At 39.0% G+C, this 15364-nt stretch overlaps 1 protein-coding gene across 1 annotated transcript in view; it reads left to right on the top strand.

Annotated features, from left to right (window-relative positions):
- The window catches only part of LOC127447981 (von Willebrand factor A domain-containing protein 8-like), a 134200-nt gene that overhangs the window by 106295 nt on the left and 12541 nt on the right, over positions 1-15364 (top strand). Inside the window, exons 41-42 of the mRNA XM_051710256.1 lie at positions 9780-9905; positions 12400-12558. Of these exons, the coding sequence (XP_051566216.1) occupies positions 9780-9905; positions 12400-12558 (285 nt within the window). The remainder of the gene's footprint in view (positions 1-9779; positions 9906-12399; positions 12559-15364) is intronic.

Genomic DNA, 15364 nt, shown 5'->3' with positions numbered 1-15364 from the left:
TGGAAAAACGTTTGGTGACAGAATCACTATGGATTTCAATCGGCGTTTGTGATGATATGAAGCTGAGTGTGATGAAAACGTTCAGATCATCTTTACGACTTGTCAGCTCTTCAGTAAAAGAAGCTCATTGGTCACTTGACCAGAAGACAAGAGCCCGCCTCATTGACAGAATTATTTTTTCAAACAGTTTTAATGTACTTTTCCTTTGCTGGAACCATTAACTCAGCAGGGAGTCCCGATGGTCAAGTGATTAAAGACCTCCCACTGAAAGACTCTATTGTGCACTTCATCTCCCACTGCCTGGCTGGCGATTATGTTAATAAAGCTCACACCTGAAAATCACTGGAAAAATCAGCTAGCATGGGATTGGCTGTACCCTTATTTCGTTCCAAACCCGTATGACTTTCTTTCTTATGCGGAGCAGAAAAAGGGAGATGGTTTAATGAAGATTCCGGTCTGTCTTTTCAATACAATTGCAGTTGATAAGGACTCACTTTAAAGCTTCAATAAACACCCAAAAGGATCATAAAAGTTGTCCATATGACTCGTGTACCATATTTCATATTCTTTCTGAAGGCAAACGATGTAATTTTTCAGTGAAATCTTGCCATCCATTACATGTTCATGAGTGCTATTAAAGAAGCTTATTTACAGTGGCACGTTCACTTGCACTGTTTAACGCTAAATACAATGCAATTTCTCACAACAAGTAATTTCAACATTTTCATTTTTGGATGAACTATTCCTTTAGTGGCTGAAGACATTGTATTTTTCTGATCTTTGAACTAGGGGTTGCAGCAACTAGTCGATTTATTCTATATCGTTCTATACAATACTAGCAAAAGACGCTAGCATTGATGAGTTCATTTGGACTGTTCCCATACAAGGCAATATTCTTGCTCAATAACTTCTCAGAGGGAGTTTTTTTGTTTTGTTTTTGTGCTGACTATTACTCGGTTAAACCCTGTTCACACCACCGGAAACATCACGCCGACAAAGCGACACAATCCCATTAATTTCAATGAGAGCAGAGTGACTTCCGGTGGCACGAGCTGTAGTGACCGTTGGTGACAGAGATCGCCGTGGCGAGCGATGGGACAAAGTTGAGAAAATTTTTACTTTATTTAACACCGAGTAATAGTCAGCACAAAAAAAAAAAAAAAAAAAAAACTCTCTCTGAGAAGTTATTGAGCAAGAATATTGCCTTGTATGGGAACAGTCCAAATGAACTCATCAATGCTAGCATCTTTTGCTAGCATTGTATAGAATGATATAGAATTAATCGACTAGTTGCTGCAACCCCCAGTTCAAAGATCAGAAAAAAACAGACTAAATTTCACAGACCACATCTCAAAGACCGCAAGATCATGTAGATTTACACTCTACAATATCAGGAAGATAAGACTCTTCCTCTCTGAACATGCCACACAACTGCTTGTCCAGTCACTTGTCATAACTAGACTGGACTACTGTAACACTCTCATTGCAGGCCTCCCTGCATGTGCAACTAGACCCCTCCAAATGATCCAGAATGCAGCAGCATGTCTGGTCTTTAATGAACCAAAGAGAGCACATGTTACACCACTCCTTGTCTCTCTCCACTGGCTATCGGTTGATGCACATATCAAATTCAAGGCTCTGATGCTGGCATACAGAACAGTTACTGGGTCTGCTCCAGCATACCTAAAATAATTTATGTAGAGCTACACGCCCACTAGAAGTCTGCGGTCGGCAAAGGAACGTCGCCTTGTTGTACCAACACAAAGAGGCACCAAAACACTTTCCCAGACTTTCAGCTTCATCATACCACGTTGGTGGAACGACCTTCCCAACTCCATCCGTGAAGCTGACTCACTCTCTGTCTTCAAAAAAATGACTAAAAACACATCTTTTCCATGAGCACTTAACCAAAAAAAAAAAAATTTCTGTTGCACTTTATTCTATTTTGAATACTATTATGATGCTAGTGATACTTTGTAATACAGCACTTTTCATACCACTGTCTCCTAAGATGATTCGCTTATATTTTCCTCTCTTGTAAGTTGCTTTGGATAAAAGCGTCTGCCAAATGAATAAATGTAAATGTAAAATGTAAATGTATTCAAATGATGAGTGACATTTGCGAGCGACTACTAATGATAGTGAAGACAGAGGAGCTCATGTCATCCATCTCCTGGCAGTGAATTTTAGGTACTGGAGTCGAGTGCAGGCAATACAGAGAAGCTTAAAGTTTCTGTAAGTCACTGCTATATACCATTTTTGCACAGCACGTATTCAACATGTAAAAATGCTCTCCAATATATTGCCTCTCCCTTTTAAAGCACCACCACTATAAAATTCTTACTAGTCAACCTCCCTAATCATACAGTGTAGTGGGTTGTTGGATGACCAGTTGATTAGTCGACCTCCTTGCAGTGGTGGGGATTTCGATTAATCTTAGGGACTTGAGTCTTTTGAATCCGCTCACCAAAAAGACTTGTTCATATTCGATCATTGATTAGTTAATTGACCATTTCTGCAAATTACACCTTTGTGCCAGTAAATGTCTTTTACATTTTGAATGAGTCATTGCATTGAACCAAAAGTTCCGAGTCATTCATCACGGGAACAAGTCTAATTATACTTTATTAAAATTTGCGTGTCTACAGTTCTACTAAGAGAGCTTCACCCCTTTTTTTTCCTTTTTCTTTCTTTTTCTCTCAATTTGGAATGCCCGATTCCCAATGTGCTTTTTAAGTCCTCGTGGTGGTGTAGTGATTCGCCTCATTCCAGGTGGCAGAGGACGAATCCCAGCTGCCTCTGCGTCTGAGACCGTCAGCCCGCGCATTTTATCATGTGGCTTGTTGAGCGCGTTGCCACGGAGACATAGCGTGTGTGGAGGCTTCACGCCATCCACCGCGGCAACCACGTTCAACTCACCACACGCCCCACCGAGAAAAAACCACATTATAGCGACCATGAGGAGGTTACCCCATGTGACTCTACCCTCCCTAGCAACCGGGCCAATTTGTTTGCTTAGGAGACCTGGCTGGAGTCACTCAGCACGCCCTGGGATTCGAACTAGCGAACTCCAGGGGTGGTAGCCAGGTTATTTTACCACTGAGCTACTGGTTACTGAGGTGACAAGTACATTCAGTTTGTTCATGAATGAGACATCTCATCTCGTTCAGACTCAAATGACTTACTCGACTGGTTCAGTGAAGGGTAATTCATTCTGAAGCTAATGATATTGTCTTTCAAAGTCTGCACTTGAATGCTATTGGCTAATGGTATAGTAAATATTTACAGGCATAAAAAGCCATCAAAGCAGTCTCGAACTTTAAAAGAGAACTCAGTGGATTTGAAAGGAAGAGATGTCAGTGAATGTGAAATATGAATCAGTATATAGAAGTGAATGATAACGATACGTTCACTTAAAATATTCGTTCAAAAGGACCGATTCTTTCACAAATGAAACATTACTACATCCCTGGCACAACCCCAACGCAGACAAAAATTGTGGGGTCCCGTTGTATATGCGTGATGTTTGTTCTTTCATTTATGTAGCGGTAAGAGTCCTCTGTTCTCAAGGGACCGATAAAGTTACCATCAAATGTCGATTGCATGGTTTCTGTTTCTGTATTGTGCCTGGTCGGCTCACCCACAGAAAAATGTAATTGTCTAAAAGCCTGCTAATTTAAATAAAGTAAACATTAGTCATTTACACAAGGTAAACATTGAGCCGTTAACTATTTTGAGGCGTGCTTTGCACGTGCACACATGGGCATGCATGCAACCACACAAATTGTTTTCCTTAAGTTTCTCAGCCAACTAACGAGAGAGCCTTCCTGTAACTTCAAGAGAACATGTGCATTGTTATTATTATTATTATTACGCACCCTGACCTCTGATTGGTCTGTCGATATAGACCCTAGGGTTTGTCAATCTGTATAGAAGGATGTCCGGTAGCTCGTCTGATCTTTTGTGTTTAGATATGGGTGGACAGCACTGCAACATGGGTGGATTTTTTCAGAAAGAGTTGATTGAAGACCGGCTTCATTTCCCCATCCACGTTCAACAGAACAAGTGGAGGCAGCTTCTTCTGATCTGAGATCTGTGACCTCTCTCAGCTGTGTTCTCTTGGGGATTCACTTTACTGTGTGAACAGAGCGCTGGCTCCAGCCGAACGGAGGATCAGGTTCCTTTTTGGCAGCCTCTGCAAAGAGCTCTGCTCAAAGACAGATGTGTTTTTGTAGAAAAAAAAATGATGACAAGGATCATCCCTTCATTCTCTCATTCATAGTCCAGTACTCTAAAGCAGTACTCTCTGTTTTCATCTACAGTGGCATTATAAAGAGAGTTGCCGGCTCCAGTGGCATGTGTGTGATCTAGATGAACACATTGGCATCGTTCTGAACCGGTTGTGTCCTGAGAAGAAGTTAACCTCCGCAACAACCTGAGCCTGTGTTTTCTGCTTGGGCCTTTTCCAGTAAATTGACCACCACCTACTCATTTGCTCCTGTGAAGATGTCGGCACGTACAGTGTGGTCCGAAAGTCTGAAACCACAACTGAAAATGCTTCTATTTTGCATTCTTTACTAGTTTAATAGACATTTTTAACATATATTATCAGAAACTTGAGTGAAAGTATGAATAATGGTATTTGGCACAGCATGTCCCCCTTTTGCTCTAATGACAGCATGCACTTGAGCTGGAATGGACTCCAAAAAAATCACTTAAAGTGTTATTTTTTTATTGTTTTCCAGTCAAAATATCCAAACATTCTTAAAATGAGATAAATATACTTGATAAGTGAAATTATATTTTGTCTTGTTCTCAGAAAAATCTAATAAAATTTACTAACATTTATACTTATACCAAGAAAAAACTATGTGGGTATTTACACTTGGCCACTTCATGCTTTCTCAAAGATCGGATAGCTATCCGATCATGAAAAGACCAAATGTAAATGCCCTCCGTAATGCATTAGAGACGGATTGCAATCCGATCGCTCAAACCACTTCAGGAGGTGGTTTGAGACGCATTCCAGATGAAACTGGTCAAGTGTAAATGCATCTGGCTATTCAAGACACATATGTAAACTTTACTCTGCCCAAACAGCGCTACGTCAGCATAGGGAAAACGCGAAATATAACAGCTGCAACCGAGTATTTGCATAGGGCTTGCGTCGTGCAATAAATAACTACTAATTAAGACATGGATGCACGTTGTAGGAAAGACAGGACTTATTTTCTTCATTTATTTGATGCAGATTGCTGAAGAAACTGAAACTAAACACTGGCAATGAGTGCAGCTGATGCGCATGACACATCTTGCCTACGAGAATCCCAGAGGGTGGGAAATATACAGAGCGCACACAAACAGAAACACACGTACTGTTCAAAGTCATTTGGAATCAAATCATAAATCACATCTTTTACATTTTCTGCCCGGCATAAGCATAATGTTGGAAGTTAACTCTATTTGCATATAGCGCAGGATTTGAAGATCGGATTCATATCCATTTGGCGGAGACACATTGATGTGGCCAAGTTTAAATGAAATGCGCTTTTTCAATTGGATAGCAATCCTATCAGTAAAAATGCATCAAGTGACCAAGTGTAAATAGGCCCTATGATTCAAAGGTGAAAAAGGAAATATTTCTTAATCCATTTGCTAGTTTTGTTTTTCTTGTTTTAAGCATAAACCCCACTAAATTTTGTGAGATTTCTCTGAAAACAAGACTTAGTAACTTAATGCCATTCTGCTCCTCAAGAAATGTTTTCTTGTTGTAAGCATGTTTTTGATATTTTTACTGAATAGAAATACTCTCAGTGTGCAGTGTGATGATCCATGTTATCCAGCATTATTTGAGAATTTTCAAAGAGCATCTTGTGTGCTTTAATAAAAGCAAGAAATCCTGACCTTCTGTATACAAAGTAGTTAACGTGGTCAGTAACTGGGTTTCCAATTTCCCCAAAAATGTATGCAAATTTTGGATTATCACATACAAAATTCTGGATGGAACACCAAGATGCGAAAAAAATTACTAAAATGCGCATAAAAACGTACACACTCACTTGAGGTGGATAAATGTTTTGTTTGATAAGAAGCCACACAGAAACTATGACATAAATTTACCAAATGAATTCCAAGATTCCCAAAAAAAGTCACGTGACTTTGCCTCAACAAGCCATGTGACTGAATATTTCACTCATAACTGGACTAGCATCATCGCTTATACCACGGGGCTGTTGAATGCTTGAGTCTGATTGGTTGACAGACGTTCTGAGGTGTGTAATTATTATCCATGAACAATGTTGTAAGGTGTGGTAACCGTGGTATAAGCTTAATAGCTTAATGACTCCGTCCCGATGAATTATTGAAAAATAATGCACACCTGAGTTCCACCTGAGCACACCCATTATTTTTCAGTAATTCAACAGGCCGGAGTCAATTATTCCTTACATAACATCTCAGATGTTGCTGTGGTCATTCAGAAATGCTGGAGCCAAAATTATTGGCTACAGTTAACATCAGTTTCATTCCTAGATACAAGGCATCTGCTGCCAATCGCAAGCAGTTAGAGCATTTTGTCTGTGCGCTGTAAACTGAAAGTAATTTATAACAGTGACCAAAAGAGCCACAGTGGCTTCCCCAATGGCTACAACTTCCATTTTGTGCCAAAGTGACAATATTGTTCTCTTGAACACGAGATAGAACACTTTATTAGCAAATTGTTTTGGCGATATTCCAATTTTTCATATAAATTGAATTCATAACTTGGATGGAAACCCGGCTACAGTCACAAATTTGCCTACATTTGATTAGTGACCCAAAAATGAGTCTTGAAGAATCTTAGAATCTAAGTCATAAACATTTTTTCAACTGTTTTAAATTTTTCAACTTTCTCTGCATTTCCAGGTTTAAATTTAAAACATCCCAGATTTTCAGTGTGGTGTCTGACTCCACAGCATTACAAACACTCTATCCTTTCCCCCTCCTACCAAATTATGTTTTAAGACATGCGGAAAAACACAAACAACAACAGCTCCTCAGTCTTCAAAAGAATGTATATGAGAGCTGCAAAGAAGAGTGCAAAACAGCAAATTTGGACCCATGCCTTTGCTCTGTAATAACTGCTCATGATGGCATATGGTTTTCTACAAACATGTTTTACACATGCAGATTCACACACTTAAAGATAAGCGTTTGCAGCAGGTCAACTTCCTGGAGTTTGCGATGTCTACACTTATTTATACCCAGTGAAATAAAGACTGTGAATCAACATGCTGTTTGGGATTATGATAGCTCAAGGACATGTATGAGTGGGGCAACACTAATAATAATGTTCATACTTAGCGTCCTGGGGTTTAAAAATCCTTGGGCCAGAAAATACGCAAGTACGCAAACGCAGACATAAATGCTTGGACAGTGCATTTCAAGCATGGGTCTCGTTGTAAATACGTAATTTGTGTTCTTGCATTACTGTGGTGGTAACAAACATCAGGCGACAGAGTTACTTTCACAAGTCTATGCCATTAAACCAGATGTGTTAAACCACCTATAATCATAAGATTTGCTAAACAATATTCTTAGAAACTGTTGTTCTGCCATGACAATAGTTGACCTAAATAAGAAAACTGACTTTAGAAAATACATACTTTTGACAGCATAAAGACACTACCTGTAAATAATACTTTGGAAGTTAAAATAAGTTGTCAAAACTTTGGCCATGGCCACACTAATACATTTTTGGTCAAATTAATTTTCAGTTGAAACATTTTTGTTTTCCAAAATATGCGATAATCAGTGCTGGGTAGTAACAGATTACATGGATTCAACTCAAATGTGAGCCAAAATCGTCACAATTAAAAGAACCAAAGACTTAAACTACTTCAGTCTGTGTGCATTGAATTTATTTAATACACGAGTTTCACAATTTGATTTGAATTACTGAAATAAATGAACTTTTCCACGACATTCTAATTTATTGAGATGCACCTGTATATTGTGAGATGTACAGTTACCGTGATATAAAATGACTTTGACTTTTGGTCATAGTGCCCACACCTAATGTACAGTTGTACATTAAAAGTTTGCATACCCTGGCAGAAATGTTGGCACTGATTTTGAAAATATGACTGATCATGCAAAAAACTGTCTTTTATTTAAGTATAGTGATCATATGAAGCCATTTATTATCACACAGTTGTTTGGCTCCTTTTTAAATCATAATGATAACAGAAATCACCCAAATGGCCCTGATCAAAAGTTTACATACCCTTGAATGTTTGGCCTTGTTACAGACACACAAGGTGACACACAAGGTGACACACACAGGTTTAAATGGCAATTAAAGGTTAATTTCCCACACCTGTGGCTTTTTAAATTGCAATTAGTGTCTGTGTATAAATAGTTAATGAGTATGTTAGCTCTCACATGGATGCACTGAGCAGGCTAGATACTGAGCCATGGGAAGCAGAAAAGAACTGTCAAAAGACCTGCGTAACAAGGTAATGGAACTTTATAAAGATGGAAAAGGATATAAAAAGATATCCAAAGCCTTGAAAATGCCAGTCAGTACTGTTCAGTCACTTATTAAGAAGTGGAAAATTCAGGGATCTCTTGATACCAAGCCAAGGTCAGGTAGACCAAGAAAGATTTCAGCCACAACTGCCAGAAGAATTGTGCGGGATACAAAGAAAAACCCACAGGTAACCTCAGGAGAAATACAGGCTGCTCTGGTAAAAGATGGTGTGGTTGTTTCAAGGAGCACAATACGACGATACTTGAATAAAGTTAATAAATTAGCTGCATGGTCGAGTTGCCAGAAAGAAGCCTTTACTGCACCAATGCCACAAAAAAGCCCAGTTACAATATGCCTGACAACACCTTCACACACCTTACAGCTTCTGGCACACTGTAATTTGGAGTGATGAGACCAAAATAGAGCTTTATGGTCACAACCATAAGTGCTATGTTTGGAGAGGGGTCAACAAGGCCTATAGTGAAAAGAATACCATCCCCACTGTGAAGCATGTTGTTGGCTCATTGATGTTTTTTGGGGGGGGGGTGAAAATTGATGGCAGGATGAATGCAGCATGTTATCATAAAATACTGGCAGACAATTTGCATTCTTCTGCATGAAAGCTGCACATGGGACACTCTTGGACTTTCCAGCATGACAGTAACCCTAAGCACAAGGCCAAGTTGACCCTCCAGTGGTTACAGCAGAAAAAGGTGAAGGTTCTGGAGTGGCCATCACAGTCTCCTGACCTTAATATCATCAAGCCACACTGAGGAGATCTCAAACGTGCGGATCATGCAAGACGACCAAAGACTTTGCGTGACCTGGAGGCATTTTGCCAAGACGAATGGGCTGCTATATTCACATGCAAATTCACCTGCAAGAATTTGGGGCCTCATAGACAACTATTACAAAAGACTGCACGCTGTCATTGATGCTAAAGGGGGCAATACACAGTATTATGAACTAAGGGTATGCAGACTTTTGAACAGGGGTCATTTCATTTTTTTCTTTGTTGCCATGTTTTGTTTTATGATTGTGCCATTCTGTTATAACCTACAGTTGAATATGAATCCCATAAGAAACCAAAGAAATGTGTTTTGCCTGCTCACTCATGTTTTCTTGAAAAATGGTACATATATTACCAGTTCTCCAAGGGTATGCAAACTTTTGAGCACAACTGTATGTGAAACTTCTTGGTTCTGAACGTCACTATTGCGAATGATTGCTCTGCAATAGTATATGATGTGAATTGTCTTTTGTTTTTCAGGCTAAAGGGAAGGAGAGACAGTGGCTGAGGAATCAGGCTCTTGGTGAACTGGATGATGCAAAGATCATTGACGGTCTGACAGGAGAGAAAGCTATTTATAAGCGCAGAGGAGAGCTGGAACCTGAGGTGGGAGAGAAACACTCACCACAGTGCACAAAGTTCAAAGAAATGTTCAAATTTAAAATGATATCGACTGCATTTGAACTGATTTATGTAATTTGAACATATCTTGTGGTATCTGGTATCTAAAGCTTTCTATTTATTGCTCTGTTAATTAAACATGGTTTCATACCATCATAATAATGCCTTTCATTTGGACATGTACCGTGGCAGTACCTTGACATTCTTATTCATACATTACCCAAAAATTGGCCACACTTGACTTATGTTTCTTATTATTTTCATTATCAAAACATTTTGATCTAAAGGTGTATGCCTGATGGAATAGTTGACCCAAAAATGACAATTTTGTCATTTTATTACTCACCTTAATGTCACTCCAAACCCATTTGACTTCCATTAATCTTCCATGGAACACAAAAGGGGAATTTTTTAAAAAGTCTTCTGTGTTTTTTGTTTTGCCATAATGCAAGTGTGACTCTGGTCTGTCAATCTCCAAAAAAGAAAAAGAAAATAATTAAAATAAAACTACAGTAAAAGTTGTCGATATGACTCAATATGATGCACTATATAGATACAGTCGTCAACGCGTATCTATATCTTCCCGACTGTATATATTCCAAGTCTTCTGAGGCAGTACAGTCACTTTATATAATGAAATAAACAAAAATTAAGTCCTTATTCACTTTCAGATTAAATAATTAATAAACCACTGTGTCATGGAGGTGCGTGATCATGTGTCAGTTTGCGGGAGAGGGAGAGCGGTAAGGGTCGTCACCTGGGTTGGGACTGTGAAATCTCTAGGTTCGTGGGCAATGGAGGAGTCAGGAGACAGCGAACCGTTAAGGTCAGTTTCTTTATTTTCATATAAAGTCACATCTTATAGCTAACTAAAAAAAGGGACAATTGTGTAGCTCTGCTTCGTGCTCGTCCCTGGTGCTCTCTCTCCCTGCTCTGATGCCCTGGCGTGCCTTTTCAGGTCTCCCTCTGCCATCACTATAATCAGAGACAGGTGTTAGAGTAATCATAACCCAGGTGACGATCCTTACCGCTCTCCCTCTTCCGCAGACAGACACATGACCACGCCCACCCACGCCACAACCACCTAAATTAAATATGGCAGCTAGGTCAATGACCTCCAATCTTATTGGTTCTTGCGACATGAAGTTTGGTCACGAGATGCGATGAAAACCAGTGAGGTTTGATGTTATTGACATAGCTGCCATATTTGATTTCAGTTATTTATAAATCATATGAGAGTGAATAACGATTACATTTTGGTCTGTTTTTCTCACAAAGCTATAATATGGCTTCACTAGCCTTAATATATAGGAAAATAGCGCACATAATGTCAGATGGACTATTTTTAGTCATTCTCCATCAAACTGGCATGCTTTTTTTTTTTACTTCTTTTCTCTCTGTCCCTGTTTCAGACGAAGTGTTCAGATGAGACACGCCACCATTTACACCTGGTCATAAATGCATCACTTTTGATCACTTGTGTTCAGATTTTGAGGGAAGGGTTTCTGAATTATTGAAGACATACATCAATCACTATGTCAGTGTATTATTGCATAATAATAAAGTGTAAAAAAGAACAAAAAGAATGCACAAAGACAACGGTGCACTGTTTCTTCCAATCATACGTGCATTTAATAAGTACTAACATGACATTTAAAGCAGACTTCTCAGTTACTGTAGTGGAGTACCTGCATTAACTGAGTTTCAGATGTGTGTGCTTCTCATCTGTGTCACTGCATGCTGATATTAGACACAATGAAGATGATCTTGTGCATGTATGCACTCTTTGAAGTTTTCCAGTCAGGATTTTATTTCCTCTCAAAACCACACATACCTGACAAAGTTTAAAACCTTTGTTTTAGAATGACAGGTGAGTAGGTGGCGTGTTCACACTACGAAATGAGCGTTTACACTACGAGCCCTATGTGGTCATTTTCAAGCACATTCGACCACCTCCGAATGTAGTAAAAGTGGACAAATCTTTAAACGTTTTGGACCCTTTTACACCTGTCTTTAGCATTGCCCTACTTCAAGCAGATTGCTCTAAATGCATCTTAATACCAGGTGTAAACAGGGCCTCTGTTCCAGTTGTTTCTTAAAGTAATCTTACTGCTTGCATCAGTTGAATGGCAGTATAGCAGATAGCAGGGAAAGAGGGGCACTTTATATTTACTGTTTTCCCATTATCCCTTAAAAGTCTGCTTTCTGGATTGACTGTAAGAGCTTTGCTGACTTCTTAAAGTGGTGCCTCAGTACATTATGTGGATCCTGTATAAGCCATTAGAAACCTCACTTAAAACATTTCTCTTTAAAACCCTTCAGAAGAGGAGCCTGGGCACGTACAAGGCTGCAATTAAGAGAACCACACTGTAAATGTATTAAAATGATTTTCGTAATGAAATATATGTTACAATACAGCCTGGTCCCATGCATGTGTGGATGACTTACTGTATGTATTTTTCTTTTGGTCTGGCTGCAGCTTGGCTCTCCTCAGCAGAAGCCTAAGCGTTTACGTCTGCTAGCAGACGTCTCTGGCAGCATGTATCGCTTTAACGGTGTGGACGGGCGTCTGGAGCGCTCCATGGAGGCTGTGTGTATGGTGATGGAGGCACTTGAAAGCTACGAGCACAAGTTTAAGGTGAGATGTTGGCAGTCAGTCCTTGACTTTATTTCTAAACTTAATGAGCTGCCTATGTAAGCAGCAGTTTTAGGCATCATAGTTGTGCTCCCATCCAGTGGTTAAATAGGAGTTTGCAAGGTGGCGGAACCCCAAGAGATGGGGGTTGGTGACCGAGATTGGGGGATGTCTTGCTACACATTTCTTCCCATTGGTTGAACTCCTTTAAGTGGGCAGCGGAGCGCATGCACACTTAAAACAGTGACGCTCTAAGCAAATGTAGCAGAATAGATTTCGATGTGACACCAACTGGACTAATTTTGTTTCTTCACCATTCCACCCCAATTTAACCCTTGCTCCCAACACAAATGCTGTTCCAAAAAGTAGGCAACATAATTATGCTACCTTCTAAGATATCTTTCTTTTTTTTTCTTTTTTTTTTTTTTAATCAAATTTTTAAGCAGAATTGCATGAATCCTTTGGCCATCCAAAATCAATTATGACAAGTGAAAAACAATCCATCCTAGATGGCGGACAAAATTAGTGGATTGTGATTATAAATAAATGTATGATTAATTAAATACCAAAAAGTATTGATCAAAAATAATTCAATCAAATAAAATTTTACTGTTTCCCAATCGTTTTGTTTGCTATGTATTTGTATGCTTATTGTGTTGTTAGCTTAGCATGCTAACGCCAAACTTTTTTCTAAAAACAAAAGAGGTTTCAGAAAACCCATTTTGGCCATTTTAAAGCAAACACATAAATATTGAAATATAATTTGAATATCATCAAAAGGCTGAAAAATATGAAGATATATTTGTTAGATAACCACCATGATAATTTTGATTGCCTGTTTTCTGGTTCCGGTCTCCATAAGAAGCAATACAAAAACTACGTATCCAGATGACGAACAACAAACATTTTAAAAGTTAGTTGGAGTAAAAATTAGTTCAGTTTTCAGATTAAAGTAGTTTTAGTAATTAAAAATGTACTATTTTACCCAGTATTTATTTGTGCCATGCTATCTTTATGCATATTATCTTCATGTGTATTTTGTTGTTATCTTAGCAACATGCTAATGTCAAACTGTACAGAAATCAATTGTGAGTCGAGTCATGTGCTTTGTGAGGAGCACTATTTGTATGATGCTCAGAGTTGCTGCATATGTAGTGTGTTCCAAATCATTCTCTTAGAAGGTTCCATTTAAATTAGGATGGTGCCTAGGAGCCAGTAAACAGCAAGGCAGCTCACTAGGTTTTGGGTCAACACCATAGATTTTATACTCAAGCAAATCCACACATCTATGAATCTAATTTTGATGGTCATCCCTTGGCTCCAGTAGAACACAGAGTTCTTAACATTGGTGCGACATCATCTTGCGCAATCTTTTCACCATAAACACTTTCATAACTTACTAAAACCAGCAGTCTGTTTACAATAAACCATCTCCCAGGCAACACACTATGGAAACAGGCGTTCTGTTTACTTCCTCAAAGGGTAAAAGTGTTCTGATGAGTAATGGGGGTATCCCCATGACACAGGTTGACACACTGTAATGGAGGTTGCCATGGAAATAGGAATGATGGGTTAGGTTGATGCCCGAAATATGCCCGAAAGCTGCCACATAGTCAGTGCAGAGCAGTTGCCATAGGGATGGTCATGCTGGTTTAGGTTGATTAGTGGTTAGCAGCTCTCGGGGAGGCCTCTTTCTCTGTTCTGCTCGGCTGAGCTGTTGGCAGATGTTCTGGCAGCTGTGAATCACGGCCCTTGTTGGGAGCTGCTTGCAGATTTGTAGCAGCCACACAAAAGAGGATCTGTTATCTCCAATCTTAGGTATCTGTGGGAGGAGAGCAGCAGAAGAAATGCAGGCACAAGAATCAATGGCTGACATTATACTGCTCTCCTCTGATGTGCATCAACACTTTCAATGTGTGGGGTCAGATCTATAGGGATCGGTGATATATTGAATATTTAAATATTCAAACTTATTTTATTGACAATATAAAATCATCCAGTATTTTGAATGTTGTGATGATTTAAATCCTTTTTTATTTGGCCATTGAAGGTGAAGTGTAATTTTTTTAATGTTAAAAACAGACAGAGACAACTATAAGTAAGCCATTCATAGGCTGATTTCCCTGAAAAGTGTAAACACTGTGGCTCTGTGACACTTTCAAATATATTTATCTGTTTGTTTGAGCATCCTGACAAGCCAGACACAGCAACATTTGCTCAGCTAATGGCATGAGGTTGGGTTCATACTATTTGTTTATCCAACCACGTTTCCTAAAAAAAGCAAGTAGAACAGTTTTGTGCATGCTCCTTGTGTGACAACTTTCTACTCTGACTAGTACAAATGCAGATAGAGTTGGGAGGTTCAGTTTATTTCCTTGAATCAGTTCTTTAGAATTGCCCATTTCAATGAATTGGATCATAACTCTGATTTAATAATTTGGTTAACAATTTACAATAAAGCAGTATTCATTAACATTAGCTACGTACATTTGTTTCCATTAAAGGAATGTTCCGGGTTCTGTACAAATTAAGCTCAATCGACAGCATTTGTGGCATAATGTTGATAACCACAAAAATGTATTTCGACTCGTCCCTACTTTTCTTTAAAAAAGCAGAAATCTGGGTTACAATGGAAGTGAATGGGGGCCATTTTTTAATGTAAAAATACTCACTATTTGAAAAGTATAGCCACAAGATGTAAACAATATACATGTGTAACAGGTAAAGGTTGGGCAAGGAGGAGGCGGGAACCGGCTGAACGGTCAACGTAAAACTTTTAATGGTAATACTCAACTTAAAACAACATAAA

The sequence above is a fragment of the Myxocyprinus asiaticus genome, chromosome 11 (assembly GCF_019703515.2).
Source record: "Myxocyprinus asiaticus isolate MX2 ecotype Aquarium Trade chromosome 11, UBuf_Myxa_2, whole genome shotgun sequence".
NCBI classification, from domain to species: domain Eukaryota; kingdom Metazoa; phylum Chordata; class Actinopteri; order Cypriniformes; family Catostomidae; genus Myxocyprinus; species Myxocyprinus asiaticus.
The sequence above is the reverse complement of the archived record's forward strand: the minus strand, read 5'-3'. Positions and strand labels throughout refer to the sequence as shown.